The 21861-nt window shown below is 30.1% G+C and overlaps 3 protein-coding genes across 4 annotated transcripts; all 3 read right to left on the reverse strand.

The window, feature by feature from the left end:
• Nucleotides 1-87: 87 nt before the first annotated feature.
• On the reverse strand, nucleotides 88-5188 carry LOC113847833 (bZIP transcription factor RISBZ4-like). Its single transcript, XM_027477128.1, has 6 exons — nucleotides 4990-5188; nucleotides 3120-3249; nucleotides 2181-2337; nucleotides 1989-2064; nucleotides 1332-1457; nucleotides 88-443 (listed from the first exon to the last, which is right to left on the reverse strand). The coding sequence occupies exons 1-6, from the start codon at nucleotides 5152-5154 to the stop codon at nucleotides 165-167; spliced, it is 933 nt and encodes a 310-aa protein (XP_027332929.1). The 5' UTR covers nucleotides 5155-5188; the 3' UTR covers nucleotides 88-164.
• Nucleotides 5189-9934: 4746 nt separating this feature from the next.
• On the reverse strand, nucleotides 9935-15432 carry LOC113847768. Its single transcript, XM_027477037.1, has 8 exons — nucleotides 15232-15432; nucleotides 13792-13901; nucleotides 13557-13624; nucleotides 12603-12675; nucleotides 11737-11852; nucleotides 11550-11654; nucleotides 10986-11085; nucleotides 9935-10299 (listed from the first exon to the last, which is right to left on the reverse strand). The coding sequence occupies exons 2-8, from the start codon at nucleotides 13873-13875 to the stop codon at nucleotides 10123-10125; spliced, it is 723 nt and encodes a 240-aa protein (XP_027332838.1). The 5' UTR covers nucleotides 13876-13901; nucleotides 15232-15432; the 3' UTR covers nucleotides 9935-10122.
• A 917-nt stretch (nucleotides 15433-16349) lies between these two features.
• LOC113846907 (26S proteasome non-ATPase regulatory subunit 11 homolog) lies at nucleotides 16350-19737 on the reverse strand. Of its 2 annotated transcripts, none has more exons than XM_027475645.1 (2): nucleotides 19604-19691; nucleotides 16350-19283 (listed from the first exon to the last, which is right to left on the reverse strand). In XM_027475645.1, the coding sequence occupies exon 2, from the start codon at nucleotides 17964-17966 to the stop codon at nucleotides 16701-16703; it is 1266 nt and encodes a 421-aa protein (XP_027331446.1). In that variant the 5' UTR covers nucleotides 17967-19283; nucleotides 19604-19691; the 3' UTR covers nucleotides 16350-16700. The 2 variants fall into 2 exon arrangements, with proteins under 2 accessions (XP_027331446.1, XP_027331445.1); XM_027475644.1 differs by having other exon boundaries at nucleotides 16522-17987; nucleotides 19604-19737.
• Nucleotides 19738-21861: the final 2124 nt, after the last annotated feature.

Below are 21861 nucleotides of genomic sequence, written 5' to 3' on the forward strand. Positions count from 1 at the left end.
TTTGTAACTCTTAATAAATTTTAACAATATTTAAGAATGTATTGAAAAAAAAATATATTAAAAAGGGTTTTTCCATAATATACCCTAAAAGTCTAATAAAACATAAAGTTGGATCTAATTAACTAAGTGATAGCTATAGTTACAAAGAGTGGTGGAGTTTCCCATTATGGCCACATGCTAGTCAAAGAGCTCACAGCATTATCGTAATTATTGACTCCACCATTGAAATCGGTGCAACTTATATCAATGTTTCCGAGCCCAAGAGCTGAATATGAAGGATCATTATGAACAGTGATGGATGGTGAGACATGTGCCATGCGGCGAAGGCTATTGCTGGTGAGTTGTGGTGTGCTGCTTAATTCACTCTGACTCTGATTCTGAAGAAGCTGGTTGTTGAATGTGGGGAATGAAGCACGAGTCACCATATCCAGGGCTAATTTCACCTGAAATTATCAAAGTGGATTCTTTAATCAGCAATTAAATTAGTAAGAGAAAGCTTTAAATAAAAGATAGATATTTTTGTTATTAATAATAAATATTCTATTATATTAAATGATAATAAATTATTGATATTAAGATATATCCTTGTTTTTTGGGTTTGGCTCATAGTGTCTTAATAAGCGCAGTATTTAAAAGAAAATTTAAAGTAATTTTTTTCCTGAAAAAATGTGTTTGACTGTATTAGAAATCATGGGAGAATGTTTATTTATTAATTATATTTTTTAACAAAAGCATTCCATCTTTTATTTCTTAACCAGTGACACTTGTTAACATTTGCCTTATTTTAATACGATTTGTTAAAATTTATAAATTTAGTTTAATTTAAGATCGATTAGAATTATAATAAATATTAAATGCTCAAAGTAAAAGAAAAAACAAAGAGTGGCTTAAGGAAGACACAAATACTTTTAAAATCACTCTCATTTAAAATGAGAATTTAAACGTATAATTCACTGATTTTTGTTTTCTATCTTGTAATCAATTCTTCAGTTAAAAAATAACATGTCATTAAAAATAATCTCTTTCGATTGTCAAGTGTTGTTTGGTACAGTGGGGGTAGCTATGACCCATGAGCCTAGTTTTTATTTCCATGGGAACCAATTAGCTTGTCTTGACGAAAAGCTCTTACATTACAAATTCTGTTCACTCGGAAATTTTCCATTCCTTTATTCCTCCTTCATAACTCATTTTATTCTCTTACCAAACTGTTATTTTTCTTTTTTTCTTCTGCTACTAGTCCCTATATATTATGCCTTTGGGTCTAGATGATTTATACAATTTCAAGTTTTCGTTAACATGTTCCTAATATATTTTGAAGAACTTAGTTATACCTTAGCTCTCAAAGCTTCTACGTCCGATTTCAGCACTCGGTTATTCGTATCAGCATCACGATATTGTTGGCTGGCATCTGTAAGCTGCTTAAATAAGTTTGCGTTTACGAGCCTCAGCTGTTGAACCTGAGAAGGAAATTCAAAATATCATAATGGAAATTGAATTGCTATAGCAAAAAGCCAAAAAAGGCAAACGTTGACCTGTGTTTACGTGATTAAGTTTCTAAAAACAAGAACTAATTCATAAAAAATATGTATGGAAGAAAAAAAAAATGAACGAGTTTTAACCTACGTAATTATCTGAATAAATTAGAAATATTACAATAATTTTGTATAAGAAATTACAGTTTACGTATAATAATTTTTGAAAAGAAATTGAGAAAGAAGGGCAAGGACCATTCTTACCCCCCCTTCCACATCGGTTCTATACCTGAAAAAGAGAAGTACGAGATTGGTTGATATTCTTTTGGGTTATATACATTGATGACATTCAATTGATAAAAAGAGAAGTGTAAAATAGAGAGAGGGAGGTAAAAAATGTGATATTTAACATGATGGAAAGGTAAGGAGAAATTAAAGGAGTAATATGATAAGCTGATAAAGAAAAAAAAAGAAGAAGGAGTGATTCGATATGCAAGAAAATGGAAGATAAATTACTTGCAACTCTAGGCCAGCCAAATGTGCTTGTTTTCTGCTTCTTGACCTTCTAGCAGACTGGCGATTTGAATCCTTCCTGAAATCATGGTTTAATCTCGTAAAGTTGGAAGGAGAGTGTAATCAATATGAATATATCAATTAATTATATAAAAATTTGTAATTAATTTCAAATGTTTTAAGATATGTAAGTACCTTCTAAGGCGCTTCATTTCAATAGGGTTGGTGCTTTGTTCACAAGGACCAGCTTCATCATCCTCATCAGATGGCTCACGTGAGGACCCACTTGTAGTAGCTCCTTTCGCTTGATTATCTCCCAAGTTTGGTTTGTTAGCAGACAAGGGGCTCCCAACTACCCATTAAGCAAATTCTAAATGTTAAATCACTCATAAACTAAGTGGGTTTTCTATATATAGTTATGGACGTGTGGTGGTGCTATGCAAGGACACACAATTATGAATCAAATCACGTGTCCTTTTTATATGTGATCGCTTTGTCTCTTTTGTCGGTTAAATCATCTAATAATCATATAGAGAATTTTGCTTTTAAAAAGAAACATTAATCACCTATTTTTTTTAATAATAATCATTATATCGGATCTTAGTTTAAACGAAAGAAAAATACTTTTAATCGGCTATCGTTTTTAGTTGTATAAGAAAACATAATTTCAATCGTTAATTGATATGTCAAGATTCAAGAACACATGATAAAGTAATAGAAAAATGTTTGGTGACTATTAAAATTAATTTTATTATTTAAATAATTAAAGTTTCATATCTTATGTGACACTGTTAATAATTATTTTTGTATCTCATATATATATATATATATATATGAATTTCAAAAGTATACCTAAAAATAAAAATCAAATAACTAAAGTTGTGCTCTTCAATTGTTCAGAAAATATTTCTCAATTAAAATGAAATACCAAAAGAGTTGTTTTCATTTTGAGAAATATTTTTAATATGCTTTATATAAAATAAATAATACAAATTTATATACGATATTACATTTGATATGAATTTCTTATATAAAAATAATGAAACCGTAAAGTAACATATATAGTGTCTGACATAGCCAAAACATGCAGCAAGGGATCAAAACTTGGACGCAAATATTAACGCGGAGTATTACCAGTACCACAAATGGAGGACTGAGAATCAATGGTTGCAGAGATGGCTGATTGCATGGGAGTGAGGTTTTGGGAGTGGAAAAGGGTATCATCGATTACTCCACCACAAGTTGAAAATGCAGTAACTGCATCCTGTAATAATGAACAGTTACATAAGCATGGATTTTTATTTTGTTAATCAATTTTTAAGTTAATTACTATTAGCTTCTTCAAGGCTAATTTCCCTTTATTGCCACATCAACTTTTTCGCTTTCAGTCTTAACTCTTGCCACATTTTTCTTCTTTATTTTGTTTTCAACATGCAAAAGGTACAAATCAAAGCCCATAAAAGATAAACTATGCAGGGAAGAAACAAAATAATCCACCACCCAAAAGCCTTTACAAGGGACCCATTTAGATCGTGCGCAATAATATCAGAATGACTTTATAAAAAGTAATGTGATTTTTTTGCAGAAGCAGTTGGCAGAGCACCTAGGAAATACAATTCGTTGGAGGAAAAATAATCTCCAACTTAATTTTTACATTCATATTATACTCTTTATTATTATTTTATTTTATTTTATTTTATTTTATCGTATCACTAAATATTTCTTACTTTCGTATATATATATATATATATACACACATTCAATAGTGTTAAAAAAATTTCTTTTTTTAATACAGGCGTGTATTGGCATGGCAGATTTTATGTATTTTATTTATCCAGTTGGAAATTTCTTATTTACAAGTATATAAAATAGGAAATGTAAAAGATGTTTGAGATTTTATTGTAAAAGGATAAAAGTTTAATCAGATCGATCGCTTTGTTTTATTCTTTTCTTCTTTAGCAGATAGACGAAGAGCAGTCATTATTTTCTATTCATTTTTTTAGAATTTTTCTACCATTAAGATAAGGGAAGAAATTAATGAGAATTAAAATGAATTAATTATATATAAATCACATGATATCATGCAATTCAATACACTAATAAAATTAAAAAGTATAATTTTTTATAAAAATATAATAACTCAAACTTATTTTATATGAAATATTAGGTGGGTGGATCAAGTTAAGCCATCAACCTTGTAGAGAAATTATCTTCAAATTATTTGTTTTATGGTCTTGTATGTAATAAATTGGTGATATGATAAATGGAATTCGAGCTACCCTACCCATAAAAAGGTAATTAAAACACAAAGTTGACAGGCGTTTCAAAAGCTTTATATAAATCATCCTTTTAAAATAATAAAATAATAAAATAATAATTATTAGTTATTACATATAGCTGTGTGCGAAGCTAAAAGGAAAAATAAAAATGCATAGATCCTTATGAAGTGCGTTCCCACGAGTTCTCAGAAAAAAGCTAATTACAACGCATCAGCATATTTTCCTCGTAAAACAACAACTGCTGACGTGGCATTCACCTTTTTCATTCACCCAAATTCCTCTTTGTGCGCATTCCTTTACCTAAATCTCTCACAAAACAATCTTTATTTTCTTTCTACTTCGACTCATTTTCATCCTTTTAGCAACATCGTTTCTTTCCCGGAAAAATTAAATTAGATTAGTATTTTCTTAGTTAGATACACAAGCCAAGCAGAAAATTTAGGGCAAAGTTATTACCAACCATAGGAGTAATAATTCATACTTCTTCCAATCTTATTATTATTATTAAGTAAAATTCTCTTCGAACTTATAAGAATATCTTCCGATTCATTTACGTGTTCGGTGATATGTATATAATTAAATTTGATTAATTTTTGAAATTAAGTATATAACCAGAAGCACGTTGTCTCACAGTGATTTTAGGTTGCGAAGGAACAAAGGTTGCAATGAGCGAAGGAGGGTTTGGTTCGGAAGTGAAGAGTGTGTGAGAGTGAGAGAGCACTGACCAGATTTTGGAAAGCAGCGTCGAGGTGATCGCCGGAGCTGCCGGTGAATGGATCAATCTTGCACGGTTTCACGTCGTCGAACTCCGATGCAATCCACTTGTCATCGTCGAAGGCGGGGAAAATGGAGTGCGCCGCCTGAACGTGGCTCCACTTGGCCGATTCCATTTCGCCGGAAGAACAAAATATGAGAGGGAGAGAGAATAGACGGGGAAAAGGGAATAAGAGAAGCTGTTTTATGGGTATAAATAGATGCACATTCCAAGCATGAGAAGTGCTACGTAGCAACTGTTAGGTTTTTCATTTTATTTTATTTTATTTTCTTAAAGTATACCCAGCATACATGATAGAAAAATTATTAATTAATGTGTAGCTTTTATTGAAGAAAAATAAATATAACAAATAACTCTCACAATATTTTTTTTATCTAAACAAATATACTAAACAACAGATAATAATAGAGATTTAAAATTCTAATAACTTTTATTCGTCTCTGATTTTAGTTTTTTTAAAAAAAGTGAGGAAAAGGCAAACTTTAATAAAAAAAGAGAAAAAAAAACTTTTGTTTTAGGTTATTTTGAATTTAAAATTCGAGTATGGAAGAATTTGATTCGAGTAATAATGTTTTTAAACAGAGGACTAAAAAATAAAAATGGACGGCATGTGATGTCAAAACGTAGTACAGTGAATTGCAGGACCAGATATGTCACGTGTAATTACATGTTCAATCCTTCAGAAAGGGGAAAGAACTACTGAGTTTGTTTCAATAATGCATTTTTGTGTGTTTATTATTTGGGTCATTTAAAATATAATCGAATATGTTGTAACGTATATAATTTATTAAGAATTTGAATTTACATTAATAGTTTAACACTTGTTCATTATTTATAGTGTTTTTGAAAGCGAAACATTTTTTGCATAAAAGTTCTAATTATTGATACTTAAACTCAGGCTGAGCATAACAAAACTATTATTTATATAAAATAAGAAAAAAAATGATTGTGTTAATTAATGTTATTATGAGTTATTTTAATTTAAAATTTATGAAAATTACCTCATAAAAATCAGTATATGAGTTCTGTGCATAAAAGATGTTTCATTGAGAGAAACTGTTTAAATTTTCTTATTTTTCAATCTTATTAAGCGAGTCCTTGATTATTAGAATTGTAATTTATGCAAACTGCAGCACTTCCCAAAGCTTTCTTCGCATAGAAGTATAAATTCCAAAGAAGTTGAGGTTACTTCTAAACCAAGTACATTGTACTTTTGTTTGATTCACAGAAGAATAGAGTAAAAAATTTACACTTACAATAAAAAAAAAGTGAAAGTATTTAACTGTTTTTATTTTAAAATTATTTTTTTACTTTTTAAAATAAATTTAAAAACATATTATTTTTGGTATTTTCTTTCATCTTTGTTAAATTTCTTTTATTTATCCAAACAAATCATGTAGGAGTTAATGACAACATAATATATGTAAAATACAAATATAATCTTATATTTTGTTTAGTTTAAGAAATATTTTTTTAGTCTAGAATCATGTGATTTTGGCCACCCATTATATATAAATTAAATTATAAAAATTGAGACGTAACATAACATGATATCAGATAATTGTGCATCATCTAATAGTTTTTGGATTAGTTTCCTTCTTTGATATGATGAAGAAATTATAAAGCAATAATGAATGGAGTATTTGGTGGGAACAACATTAGATTAGGAGGCATATTTACCACAAATGGCAATGAAAAGCTCAATCATGGAAAAGTTGAGTGGCACTGTGATAACAAAGTGAGAGAGAAAGGGCACAAATCACACAAAGCTTTGTGGCACTAAAATATAGCAGCCACCCAATGAGAGGAGGTCCAAATTCCAAAACCAACAAAGCCGTGCAACCTTTACTTTTGGAAAAGCATTAAAGGCATTTTCTGCGCTTTGATGTGGCTTATGCAACTACGGAATGAATCGAAGGCAAGAACAAAGGGTGTTTCAGCAATTAAAGTGGGTTTCTTAATCTGTAAGTTCTAGTTAAAGTAATGGAGTTTGATTGGGACAAGGACCAACCTAACCCAAAATAAAGTTGGTAACGTGCTCATCTTCATAAAAGCTCACACTTCTTTTCTCAAAAAAGTTTCAAGGTAACTGGCAAGCTTTGCATTATTTGTTAAGGAAGATTACTTACCTATTTTTCAGCACACTTTTTTAATATATTCTTAACTATTAATTAAAGTTTACATGAATTTCACTCCTTTTCACTTATAAATTAATATTTTTAATTTCTAATAAATTTTGGTCTTATAATTAAAACTGTATTAAAAAGTGTATGATTAATATTCCTCTTATTTGTTTATTTGATCTTCACCTTTTCTCCTTTTATCCATCACTCAATACCTAACTTTCTGAATTCAGTAGCTCACCCGGTGAGCTTTCATGTTAAAAAACCACCATCAAATAGTTTGTGTCGGCGTGTCTTATTGATATAAGAGGGGACAAGTCACGATTACCTGAGCCTGCTAAAATATTAGAGGCACTGTATGTAGTCCATATATATATATATATATAACTTTTTAAATATAAATCAAATTGTTTTAAACTTATGTTTAAGTAAATAAAAAAAATAGGATGGACTAATCACAAAACAAACAAATCCTATAAGTGATGATTGAATGAACTCGTATTTTATAAGTTAAATAAACATTGTTGCATGTTTTAGTTGCCAGAAAAGTCGATTGTGTTTCAGTTCAAATTGAATTAACTTAGTCTAATATGATAAGTTAAGTACAAATTTAATAATCCTTTTATTATTAGATAATTACGCTAAAGAAGGGACTAAGTTTTAATTCAGTTCATAAGTTATTAAAGGAAGTGCTTAGTTGAGCAAAATGAGTAGACTAAATGTTATTCAGCTAAATGAAAAGCATAAAGGCATGACAAAAGGGCTTAAAAGATAATTTAAAAAAAAAAAAGTTAGAGGAAGTTAAAATATGTTTCATGTTCTTGTTTTTCAGAAGAGTCTCCTTAATTTTTCTTTAGTATTAAAATTATGAAATAATAATAATAAATTTGTAAGCCATATCTGTAATTATGATTCATAACATGAATATATTTCAACTAACGAATATTGTGAATTAAATTTACAAAATAGCATAAATATTTTATTCTAATGTTGGGTCACACTGTTTCATACATGAACACATCGAACATCAATCATGAATATTTAATGCATGCAGTGTTCATGGAAATCCAGGACACCGAACCAAAAGGGATTTTGACAACAATCAATTACTATCCATAAACAGAACCCAATATATATTTGCACATTGTAAAATTGAAGAAAAATTAACCTTTCATGAAAATTCATAATTACATGCTCCCATACCAACTGTTATATGTAAATTTTCTTTGAGTTTACAATTCAGAAAAGTATTAAACCTTTAAACATATTAAATTTTATGATTCTTACACCGTAAGGATTAAAAAACTTATCTCAATCCACATTTTGTAAACTTTTGGGGAATCTTTAAGTTCTTTTTGCTTTTCTCCTTTCTTCCTTGTTTTTCTTTGATGTTTCTTTGGTGGAAGAAATGTATATATATGTGTTCTTTATTTTTCTTTTCTCAACACATGTGGTAACCAGCTTGTTTGTTTCTAAAGGCAAGGGGATGGATTTTTAAAATTTAAAAACTAAATTCCCATTAACTCCATTGTCTGTTATTAATTAATAAGCATTATATTAAATCATTTTTTAAAGTTGGTCAATAAATTACATGGATCAATATAAATTATTTAATTAAAATAATTAATAATAAATTAAATTATCTAACAATTTATTTATTAAAATAATGAGATTGTATGAATGTTTTGACAACTAGGTAGAGGTGGGAAATGTTAGTGGCTAGACCCATAAGAGTTAGGTTAACACTTACTAACTATGCCAACCATACAAGACAACTGATCCCTCAATAGTGATTGTTTCTTGAGGTACTAACAAATCCTGATATGAATACTGCCATGAAACTGATATAAAACACTGCGTTCATAAAGGAAGATTCAATTATGTTTATGGCAACAACATTTTGTTTTCTGATAAATAATATGTTATTATTAACGTCCATTGAAATATCAGCTCCGTTTGAATCATTCTTAAATCTAACCCTTTTTAATATAAATCTTTAATTGAACTGATACTATTTCAAAATAGATTCAATTTTACTGCAAGGGGAATCACGGTTAAATAACAAATTTAAGTTTAATTTAGATAAACTTCTAAATAAGATCATATAAATAAAAAAAAATTATTTATCTCACAGGTTAAAAATGATTTATACTCTCTAAGTTTTAGAGAAATAAAATAAAAACTTTTTTTAAAAAATAAAAAAGTATAAATTAATTTTAACTTTTAAAAGAAATTTTATTAATTTTATCACTTAAGTTTTTCTTCTATAAGTACTTATGGATAAATTTATCCTAACAAAACTATTGTAATTGATTAATCTTTAAGTGTCATGTTATAAAACCCACCTCTATATATTATTTGAGTCATCATTTTAAAATGAAAGTATTTAAAAGAATTACTTTAAACACAAATAGTTTTTGAATGAGTTATACGATCCTTTTCTCGTTGCATTGTATGACTTCTTTTGCATCATATGTTCTTTTCTAATTCAATCTTAATTTATTTTTTAATTTTTTCCAATTAATATAATGGAATATTTATATTAATAATAAAATTGTTTACAGCTTTTTTGAATTTACAAAATTAAATTTATAAAAAAATATGCAACACTTCTTTAAATTTTTTATTCAATAATTTATTTTAAATTAATAAATCTATACAATATACAGAAAACTCACTAGTTATTAGTTATCCATCATGTCAAATTTGTAATTTACATGATGGAAAATGCTATAATGGAAGTAATTGCTTTTACAGTATTGTTATTTTTCACATTTTAAAATTAGCACCATATATAACATCGTGTACAACTATCTCTATCTTATTTGCATTTTCTTCCTATACATATATCTCAAAAACACCCAGCAAAATCAAAGAAAATACACAAAAAAGATCTCACTTTAAATGTACAAGAAAACATTTTCCTTCGTTTTACCCAGTGAAATGTGAACTATACTAGTCTATGTGACACGGATTAGAAGAATAACCATGACAAATACACATGTCATCACAAACATCACAAGCCACGTTAAGCAAGAAGTCTTGGAACTCTCCGAGTATATTGCTGTTGCTCGCACATTGGCGCGGCCTGTGCTTGCCAAACTATGCTCAACGGCCTTCTCGGTAGAATCAAGTATCTGCAAGCGAATTCATTTGGTTAACTCCTCATCTTTTAAACTCTCAAATGTGAGATAATTGTCAACAAAAAAATGAGGTTATGATTAATTAATCGACCTATGGTATTTTAAATGGTCAAATTTGTGTGTTATGTATTAAGTAAATTAATATATCCACATCCACAAAATTTTACAATAAATACAAATATAAAAAGAAGTTAACAATTAATGCATTTGAAAAAGGGTCTTTGTTTCTTATATTCAGGACCCAAAAAAGGTTGGTAGTTGTTTCTTATAAATAGGACAAAAAATAATGTTATAAGATAAACTTCCAAATGGTAACTAGATTATGTTATAATATAACAACCATATAAAGATTATTCAATCCTAATAACTGAATATTGAATGGTGCAACTATATTATCACTCACTTCTGTCAAGATCACCAAAAAAGAGATATTTCATGAGATTAGCATTAAGATTAAAACAACAAATAAAACTTCATTGCAGATAAAAGAGGATTTTCTTGTAAGAAACTTTGTGCTGGATTAGAAATGTATTGACCACCACACTATTGTCACAAGATATTAACACTCCCTTTGCTTCACCCTCAACATGATTATATATTAAGCATCAACATCTCATACAACCGTTTGGCGGTTAGAACGTTAGATAAGCAGGATTGAATGAAAATATGAAAACTTGGACCTTTTCAGTATTTTGAAGAGACTGGTTCATCATGAGACTACTCTCTTTAAGTTGTTTTGCCAGCACCACCATCTCATCAGTCAAATCCTCTTGAAGCTTTCTGGAGAGAAAAATTGAACAAAATACAGAACAATGAGAGAACAAGTGATATACACAATAAATGCAAAGCACATATGAGAGTAAATAAAAATAACAGTGACAATTATTGACCTACGACATTTGCAACACATAATTTAATAACCAGTGTGAATATTGGTATCATAATAATAGTTATTCAGAAACATCCTGAGGACGAATCAATTATCAAATAAATTCCCAAACATATATAATCCTAGTAGTCCACCATAGTCAGTAACATAAGGTAACTGGTATGTTACTGACAACATAAATCCCAAGATTGACCTTGAAACATCAGTGCATCTCCTGAAGAAAAATATGTTCTGTTGTTCTTAACAAATTGACATATGAACCTATGGTTTGTAGGTTATGGTCTCTATAATGCAGCAGTACTACTGACGCACCATCATATAAGCTTCAAATTATAGCTGAAGTAAACAAAATTACCGGTGCTTGTCAATGTGTGCATGTGCTGCAGCATCCAGTTTAACAGGTGATGCTTGATCAGTCTCAGCAGGCTCATGTGCTCTATCTTCAGTACTTGAGGAAGGTCTGTTCAATGAATCAGATGAGTAATAGTTAAACAGCCTACAAAATACAAACACATAGCTGTATGAAAGCTAACAAAGCTTACACAGGCCTTCTTCTCAATCCAGAAGAAAGAAGTATCTGCTTTTTTTCCTCAATTTCAGAAGGATTTTCCTTCACAGAATTCTTTTCAATGTCCTTCTCGGATACTTGTATATCAGGCTGAGTTAAAAAGTTCAAGAGTTTAGCAGAAAATTAGTTTCATAAATTGTATCAACATTAAACAGGTACTGACAACCTTGACATAAAGCAACTTTGGTGGCTTATGCACATGTGTCTGGCTATAGAATTTGCTTACTGCTTGCTTATGAGGCAGTTATCTTCTTGGAGCAAGTAATAATAGGGTATGCAACAGCCATGGTGCAAAATAAATGTTAGTTTAGTTATTTAATAATAAAAATATGGGGCTTCTTTGTTTGGCTTCCTATTAAAAAAACCTGTTTTCCATTCTAGCTCATCTACTCCTGTTCCTTTTTTTTGTCCAATGCCCAATATACAATCCTAGTTTTGACTTCTATCTTCTATGGTAACTTTACTGATGTGTTTTCTCTTTTAAGAAAGAGATATATAATTTATAAACAAATGAAATACCAGCTATTTCACCAGTTCTTGAAGAAATTTGAATTACATAAATTCCATCCTTTTGATAATAAAATTGTTCTTTGATAAGAACTTTGGCAAAACCATATCAGAGAACCTATTCATTTTAATTGGAGAGCTTAAGGCCTAATAAACCCCACACTAGAATCTCATACTTCCAATGTGGGACTCAAGTCCCATACAATTCGGATTGTAACATTCTATATTATAGATTGGAGCAAACAAAGGAACCTAAAATGTTTAGTCAGTTAGTCTAAAGATCTTTTTACATTTCAATATCACTCCAAGATACCATAGTTAACAAAAACATACCACGTGGCTAACCAATTTCGAAGCAATAGCTTCTATCTTCTCTGAATAATCATTCAACACAGACTTTGAAATCCTGCATGACCAGAGCAGAGCATGTACCCACAAATTCAATAGAGAAACACAAAAATATAGCAGGAATTCAACAGCTTGAAACTATAAATTAACTAAGAGAAGATGATTAAAACTAAAAATTATCAAGGGGAGGTAGAAAATGAAATAAACTATGAAGTTTACTTTAAAGAAATATGATCATTTCACTAAATCCTAGATCTTACAAACAGTTAAAAGAGGGGGGTGGGGGAGCATGACTTGGGTTCAATGTGTGTCATATTTTCAAGAGAATTCACTGCAAAAAAAAAAAAAAAGTCCATCCCTTTAGTCCACAGTTCATTAGGACTATCATGTCAGATCACATTACTGGGCTGGGGTTATACTAATTGCTCTATGCTTTTCACCTTAGAATATAGAAGCATTAGATTAGTGTTTTATATTGGAACATCACAATTAATCAGAGATTCAGAATCCTATATTCCTATTAGTGAAACCTTCTCTTTTCTCCTTTCCATCAATGTCTTAAAATTTCAATGAGCATTACCTTTTTAACTGTTTAAACACAAGCAAAGCAAATTCAGAAAGAAAACTTTACCCTACTTAATAGATCCTTTGATCATGTTTAAAGTATATCTGATTTATTTTATGTATTTCTATTCCATGGAATTTTTAAAACTTTTGGCGCCAAACCCTACCCCCCATCCCCTTCTGCCTGCAATAAGAAGAAAAGGCCATGAAGATCTGTCCCTACTATTTATGGTATATTAGAAAAAATTAAGGGTAAGATTACAATTACCAGATGACTGAGCTACAATTTCTAAACAAATACTGAAATGATATAATCTCACTTATAATTCCTTAACATCTATATCTATCAGATTTAAATAAAGAGGCACACAATACCTCGGTAAGCCTTCCTGTGTCCTCTCTTCAGCCAACTGTTCCAATTGTTCTCGCAAAGTAGCAACATACTGCAGCCAGAATCAACAAATGATTAATTTTGTGTTTCCCATAGTTAACAAATGACTAAGTAAAATATCATTTCAAAAAAATTGGAAAAAAATATTATAACTGAGATTAACATAACCTGATAGCCCTAAAATGACCTGTCAAGCTCAAGACTTATCTGCAGACTTACATGTACAAGTTTTGCCTGGTTTTGCTGCTGAGGAGCAGCTGCAAGCAGTCTTCTTAAGTTTACTTCTGTTTTACTGATTCCCATTCGTGCAGTGTTCGGTATCAGATTATCTATAAATCAAAAGTTACAGGCAAAGAAACAAAAGTTATTAAGTATCAAACTGAAAGTAATAATCTTACACGGTATCAGTAAAGCTTATCTAGTCAAGCTACCCACGTTTTTAACGCAACGAAACACTCAAATTATCAGTGAAAACTACTTCAACATGTTTAAAATAGAAAAATTAACATTTGCTTCCAAGCATTGACATACTGGTGCATTTTATTGCAGAAGTAAACTATACCTTTCCAGGATGCAAATGTTAAGTAAATTGATTAATACTAAATGCCCATTGAGCGATTTTTTTAGTGATATATTAAGATATAAATTATAATTAAATTTTTTTTATTAAATCATAAATGACATACCAGAAAGTTTACCATTACAAAAACAATTCCACCCCACCATCTTCTTAAAGCTATGAAACCCAAATACTTAGTATGACACGGGTACGATGCAGGGAATTTTGAAAATTCAAGATATGATATGACCTAGATAAGTTAACATGAATTCAAAGAAACAACATATTTTACACACAAAAAAAAAAAATAATAATAATTAAAGAGATAGTGGTATGCAGATAGGTACAGAAACGAGCGACTTTTGCAGGATCCAGAACCACTGTTACGTTCCTAAGCTCAAAGCACTAGAACAAAGGTGTTCAATTTTGTGGGAGTCAAGACCCACGAGAACCGAGACCCCTAATTGTCAAAGACGAGACCCATGCTGCTATAAACCCTAGCAGTAGGTGATGAGTGATGTTGCTGATCAAAGACTCAAGTGTCAAACAATCGTGCAAACCTTGAAACTGTTTCGATATTAACTAAGTTAAGAGTATTGTATCCACTGACCCAAGCCATATTTGAATGTATTGAGCCTAATCAAAACCATATTGGGCACGCAATTTTTAAAAATAAAAATAAAATTAAGAACTTAGAAACTTTCTGGATACGTGTGTATTAGACGCATATCAGTATACTTAACAAATTTGGAGTATCTGATCATAACAGTCTTAAAAGCAAAATAAAATTATTAGTACACTATAAGGATGATGACAAAGGTAAAATTAGAGAGGGAAATAGTCAAAGGATCTTAGAACCCAAAAACCAGAACGTTCTGTTTATAACAAAGGTGTTTTTAGAAAGCATGAATAATTTTGCAGACCTAATTATACAATACTAAAAATCTATAAAGCGAAAAATTGCTAATTGGAAAATCATGACCCATTGCATTCTCAAATGCATTATGCACGCCTAGAAATTCATTGAATTTACACAATCACAGAATTGAATTGAAAACATCGGTTTCTTTGCAACGGGTAATGTGGTTGAGATTCGGTACCTGAAATATCACAGCTTTCGATTCGATTCAGTGAAATTTTGCGAAATAAAAGGTTGTCATCAGAATGCTGATATGGTTCTGGTCGTGTGGTGGCTACGTATGATTGATTTGATGCGGACTAGGTTATGGTTTCTTATCTTTTGGTTTTTGAGGGGAGATCTGTGTTAAGCAAAGATCGACAAGGTGGTTTCGGTTCTTCTCCACGGAAGGAGGACTAAATAGTAATAATAATATTAAATAAAATGAAGTAAGAACTGTTTAGCAATAATATTAATAAACTAAGGATGTCTTAACTAATTATTTGTTCTTTTAAAATCTTGTAATTTTTATTTTTATTTTTTACATTTTTAAACAAACATTTTATAAAATATTTTTTTTGCTATAACCAGTTTACGTTATATTTTGTACGGTAGGGGAAGCAAAATTTTATCTTCCGAATATTTGGTTTAAACAGATAAAATTTTAAAATAAATTTTAAGCATTATTTTTGCATTTTCAGTCCCAAGCAAATTCAACTTCAATCTAGAGTTAGAATTTAAATTTGTATTAATTAGTATTTGAATTTGCGGAATATTATCAACGCATTCTTTAACATACTTTTAATTATTGACTAAAATTTATTAAAAACAATTAAGTCTCATTATTTTTTAATCTTAATTATTTTTCTCTTATAATTTTTAGTTTTTAATAAATTTTAACTAAATATTGAAAAAAGTATGTTATTTACATTCTTTCCTGTTGAAAAGAGCTTGTGTCTCTTTAATGTTTCTTTGAATAAACCTATAACTTCAATATTATGAAAAAATATTCTTACTTTTGTGGTGATTTTGTCAAAGCAATTTTTCAGAAAGGTTTAGGTATTCACATGGCTAATGTTCCTAGATAGAATTCACACTAGAGAGTGAACTTGATTAGAAGGGAATTAGAATTTATTAACCTCACACTTGTCTATGTCCTCTATGCAATGATCAAGAGGAATCTATCAATCATCTCTCCTACTCATTTGCTTTACAGTTGTGTTTGGGCTCACTTATATATTCATGGCTAAGATTCAATGTTTCTCGTATTGATGGCAAAGCCCACTTTTCTTATCATTTGAATCTTAAGGTACAAAGTTACGAAGAAATGGATGATATCTTGGCTTATTATTGTATGGTGCATACGGCTTCCCAAAAATGGTAAAGCCCACTAAGGATTTGGTATCCTCATCCCTGACAATATATCACACACTCGTATGTATTTATGATACCAACCCTTGACAAGAATGTATTTTTAAGATCAGACATTCAAAACGCCTTAAATCACAACATATGGTCGCCTGAAGTGGTTTAAGGATCACGGACTCAAAAACAAAAACTGCCGAGTCTGAAATTCATAATCTAAATAAATGATATCCTACTCATTGCTAAGAAGAGAACAGAAACAAAATATTGTAGCAAATACAAAAATGAAGTAACCAAATCAAGAACTCATGCCATTATCTTGGCAGACCTAACATAAAGACTGTCCACGACTTTCCCAATATTAGAAATGGTTTCTAAAGTTGCAGGGTATATTGCATCAGTCTTGGGATCATCAAATATGACAAGGCATCCAGCACCTTGATCCAATGTCCCAGCAAACTTCTTGTCCAAAATCATCTGAGACAACTTTCGCTCCACGTGATCTACGGGAAGTCCGATTAGTTCAGCAATATGTGCAATCTCAACCCTTGAGAATGGCTCAATCAATCTGCAAAGATTCTGCTCCAGGAGTGTATCATACAGGGATGACAGGTGCCTGTGAACAATTGGATCTTCCTCCAACTGGGCCTTGTAATCACGCAAAGCAATTTCAAATAACTTCAACGATCGCTTAGCATGAGCATCGGCGACAGCTTTCATGGCATCCAAGTCAGGCCCAACATATTGGAGGCCAGCTTTAGAAGATATAATTCCAGCCACATCATCAGCTTGGCTCACCATGATCTTGCACAATAACATGTATTTGAGGCTGAAGACAGCCTTGGGTTCTTCAAGAGCATTGAAAGACTCAAATGCTTCAAAGAAATAACTATATGCAGTTTTATAATCCTTCTCCTCAGCATGAAGAATTCCACTCTGCAGATCTATGGCACCTTGTTGAGCTGGAGGAACATAAATAGCATTTGCAGCTGTTCTTGCAGCCGTGAGGGCAGCTTTTGCCTTGGGAAGGTTTCTTAAAGAGAAGTGCAACTTGCTTTCAAGCAAGTCTATGTCTACAAGTAGAAGCTTGTCATCTAATCTTCTAACTTCCTTGACCAAGCTATTAAGGAGAGTCAAAGCTTCAGAATACTCCTTATTTTCCATGAGAAGTGCTGCAAGCCTTGCCTCAACTCGCTGCCTCAAAAAGGTACGCTTTTCAGCACGAGTCCATTGCACCATTTCTTTGCACAGTGCAATTTGTAGATCAGAAGTCCCTGGTATTTTAGAAACAGAATCAATTATTCCTCTTACAATCTTTGCAGTTTTTGCCTTAGGAATCAAGGAAAAGAAGGGCCTCAACTGAGTAAGAAGACTGCACAGGTCCTCTGACTTATTTTCTTGCCTCAGAAGGTCAGTTAGGTTTGTAATGGCCTGCTCTTTCATGCGCAGAGCTTCTGGAGAAGACGAAGGGTCTTGAAGTACTCGATAAAGAATCAAGATGGCCTCAGATGGGTCTTTGGCCTCCAATGCTAGAGCAATTGACTCTGTTGTGGCAGGAAGAAAAGAAGACATGACTACTGCTTAAACAAAGTTCTGCAAGAAAAGATATTTTGTCAAATGGACCAGTTAACGCAGACAAAACATGCTTCATTCTCATGCTTAAGACATGTTAAGCTTAGTCAGGCCAGAAATTGCCACCTTACTGTAATTCCAATTGGTCACAATATAGATTTTTTTTCAAATGTCAAGAGCATATGTCAGTCACAAACGGCAAGCCCTGAAAGAGCCACCATAGCAAAGCAGATAGATATGAACTTATGTAGACATTTTCAGAAATCTTTAACAATACTTTTCCTCCTCTAATTTTTTTTCCTTACACATGTAGACATTTGATCATGAAAAGAAACACAAACCGTATAACCATTTAATCATCTTACCAAATACCAACATTATAGCACACCTTTTCAAAACATTTATTCAAGATCGTTATCTAAAATCAACTCTGGACAGCACTAAAACCTATGACAGAATTACCAAGGGACAGTACTTGATGGCCAAGCTCAACACTATAAATGCAATGGCCAACAACCTACTTGGCTGGCCCTAACCTTTTTGGTCTTTGTTTGAATTATTTCTTATTTATTGCCATGTAAAGAAAACATTCTAGAGACATTCGTATGAGCAATACACAGACTTAAGTGATTTAAATGCATCCAACTGCAACAACTCCAATTATCTAGTAAAACTGAAATTTTAAGGAACTGTTATACTTAAGGCAGGGCTGGCTAGCAATGAACCGAGTTGAGCCAAACCAAAGCTGGCTTAGAGTCAGCTCACCAAGAAATCAAGTCCATTTTCTTGGCTCAAGATTGGTTCATGTTAAAGCTCATGGGCTATTTTAGCTTAATGAGCCAATTGCCATGTATTAAAGCTATTTAGTCAGATAGAAAATAAAACCTACTGCTAAAATATATACATTAAAGCATTATATGTGTATGCCTCTGTGTGTGTGTGTGTGTGTGTGTAGGCATCATGAGCTGATGAGCCCAAAATGTGACAGCTCAAGCTTGGCTCATTCAACAAACGAGCCAAACCTTTAAGCCCATTGAGTTCTTAATGAACTAAGCTAGTGAGCTGGCTTGGCTCATTGTTTCCCTCGTTATAAGCACAAACCTAACCCAAAGGTAACCTTAGAAGACCTACATTTGAACTAATTTATAAAGAACAAAGCAACATAACTTCTTCAATGAAATAACTTCCCTCCAAATAAAGCTTCTTCAACATCATTATGGCTTTCACCAGCTTAGCAAATTCCCACACAAAATATCAAGTAGCGAACATAACCAGAGAACTTCCACTCATACTCCAGTTATTTACAAGCACGATCACCTTCAAATCGAAAGTAACACAGACTCAAGAGAACAAAAAATATGAGATACTTCAGTTACATGCACCCATTAAAACCCGAACCCAAACGACACAAGCACCCAAAAATTAAGAAAACTAAAGATCTGTGATATACAATGCAAGTCTACATAATACACTCCATAAAATCATTTACAAATTTAACTCTTAAGGAATGTTGTGAATTATAAACATTCTCATAATGCCGCAACTTAAATTGATGAATTATTGCATCTGATGCGAAATTTCGAAACGTAAATTAAATAAAACCCTAAGGGAGAAAATGAAGAAGGGATGACACGTACATACTCGGATCGAAGAAGAACGAGTCCTTTCCGCTACTCGCGAGACAGGGAAGACGAATATTGGGATTACTTCTTAATTAATCAATACACTCTTCACTTTCAAAAAGTGCCCAAATTTTATATTACGAGGTTTTCTTAACTGTTGTTCCGAGAATGAGATGAAATGAAATAAAATAGAAATGAGTATAATAAAATGTAATAAATAAATATTTATTGTATTATTCGAATGTATTATGATAGATTAAAATAAAAAACTATTTTATCATTTAAATAGGAAATAAATTATAATTATTTATAATACTGTTATTTTTAAAATATGTATTTTTAATTTAATTTTTATATTCTATGGTAATATAAATTCAACAAATAATTATTATTAAATAAAAAATAATCTTATGTATACAAATTTAAAATATTACATAAAAATAAATAATATTATTTATAAAACATTGATTTTTTAGCATACATGTTAAGGCCTTAACATAAAATTTATGACAACTAATTTTAAATTAAAAAAGGTATTAACATATTAATCATTACAAACTAGAAAATCATTTCAACAAATATTATCTTCATCAAATTTCAAATATCATAACAAGAAAATTATCCTCCATTTCTTTAAAACCTCTTAGTTCATGAAAAATTCCAAAAATAAATATGTTCCTTTGAAAAATTTACATCTTTTAAAGTTTTCTTTCCAAAAATTCAAGAGAAGAAAAAGTATTTTTTTTAAAAAAAATTGAGAATAAAAATCCTTTAAAACTTTAATTATAAGAATATATATATATATATATAATTAGTGTAGATGTTTTTTATTTATTTTATTTTATTCAATCTGTTATATTAAGAAGTTTAATTTAATTATTGTTGTATAATTTTTAATTATATTATAATTTAACAATTAAAAAAAAAGGAATGTTCAATAAATAAGGACATACTTTTATAAGAGAAGAATATCGATGATCAAATAAGGGGTTGACAACAATAGATAAAATTGTAACAATTATGTGTGCAATTTAAATATAATATAAGTATATAATAATAGAAAGATGATAAGGATAATACAGAGACGTGTAAGTTTATAAAACAACATACTTTTAGTTCTATTCTATTCCTCCCAAATTGGACAAGAAGAAACACATTGCATTCAAAGATAAAATAAATTTGGATGAGTGAAAACTTTTTTGATTTGGCAAAAGAGATTCCAAAAATTTTCATTTATTTCATGTTAATGATTTAGTCTAATAGCTGAAGCCTTTTCTTTTTAAATAAATTTGATTTAATATGTTTTAAATTCCTTTTATAAGGCCCACTAGCAAAAAAAAAAAATTAATAGGGAGAAATTTTGTATTTATTCTTCTTATAATTTGAATTTTAAAAACAAACTTCTTTTAAATAAAGAAATTGATATCAAATGTTCTAATAAATTGAATGGAACCTCTATTTTATGTTATAGTCCAATAAAGATGTGTTTTTATTTATTTATTGGATAAGATTAGGAAAAAAATTATCTAACTAAAGATTAATTTCTTTTTTTTTTTGTAGAGTTACTCTTATTCGTCTAGTATAACGAGTATTTTGAGTTATATAATATAATTTTTTCTTATTTTTAATGGTGTTTGTAAGAAAAATAATAAAATATGTAAAAACTTTATTTGAAGTTGTTCATTAATAAAATTATTGGTGCACATTGATTGTTAAATATAATAAAGAGTTATTGTATTCATAAAAATTACGTAATTGAATACTAATAATTGTATTTTAAATATCTAAATCCAACCAATTAATTAAATAAATTAAAGAGAAAATAAAAAGGTAAAATAATTAAAAATATATTAATTTAAATTTTAACAAATTTTTAGAGATTAATTTCACCTTGGATTGACCAACTTAACTAAAAGAGAATCCTCTATTTATTCTTGACTTATCTTAAAGGAAAATTATTCTAAAGTAATTTTTTATACAATAACATATTTAGTTAAAGTAACTTTTACTCTTATAGTAATTAAATCTATTAAGAATTTTATGATAATTCAGAATTCGTTGAGAAACCTAACATACTTTTGTGATATAAAATCTCATATTTAATCTTGAAGTTTCTAATGATAAAGTTTATTTTCTGTTTTTCACTTAACATCTAAAATTATGAAAATCAAAAGTCAAATTTACAAGCATTAAAAATACTAATAATTAAATCAAATAATAAAGAATTGTTCGGAGAACAAGTGTATCCGTTGAGAAGTAATAAAGGATTCTAA

This window comes from Abrus precatorius, unplaced genomic scaffold, assembly GCF_003935025.1.
Source record: "Abrus precatorius isolate BTA unplaced genomic scaffold, Abrus_2018 Scaffold8, whole genome shotgun sequence".
Lineage (NCBI taxonomy): Eukaryota > Viridiplantae > Streptophyta > Magnoliopsida > Fabales > Fabaceae > Abrus > Abrus precatorius.

Bases quoted from the DNA above. Each gene is read 5' to 3' on its own strand.
- LOC113847833 (XM_027477128.1), bottom strand. From the start codon at position 5,154: ATGGAATCGGCCAAGTGGAGCCACGTTCAGGCGGCGCACTCCATTTTC. The intron at 3,250-4,989 runs GTCAGTGCTCTC...TCATTATTACAG, and splicing joins ACGCTGCTTTCCAAAATCTG to GATGCAGTTACTGCATTTTC. The intron at 2,065-2,180 runs GTACTTACATAT...CCATGATTTCAG, and splicing joins GAAATGAAGCGCCTTAGAAG to GAAGGATTCAAATCGCCAGT.
- LOC113847768 (XM_027477037.1), bottom strand. From the start codon at position 13,875: ATGGGAATCAGTAAAACAGAAGTAAACTTAAGAAGACTGCTTGCAGCT. The intron at 13,625-13,791 runs GTAAGTCTGCAG...TTCTGGCTGCAG, and splicing joins ACCAGGCAAAACTTGTACAT to TATGTTGCTACTTTGCGAGA. The intron at 12,676-13,556 runs GTATTGTGTGCC...CTGGTCATGCAG, and splicing joins ACACAGGAAGGCTTACCGAG to GATTTCAAAGTCTGTGTTGA.
- LOC113846907 (XM_027475645.1), bottom strand. From the start codon at position 17,966: ATGTCTTCTTTTCTTCCTGCCACAACAGAGTCAATTGCTCTAGCATTG.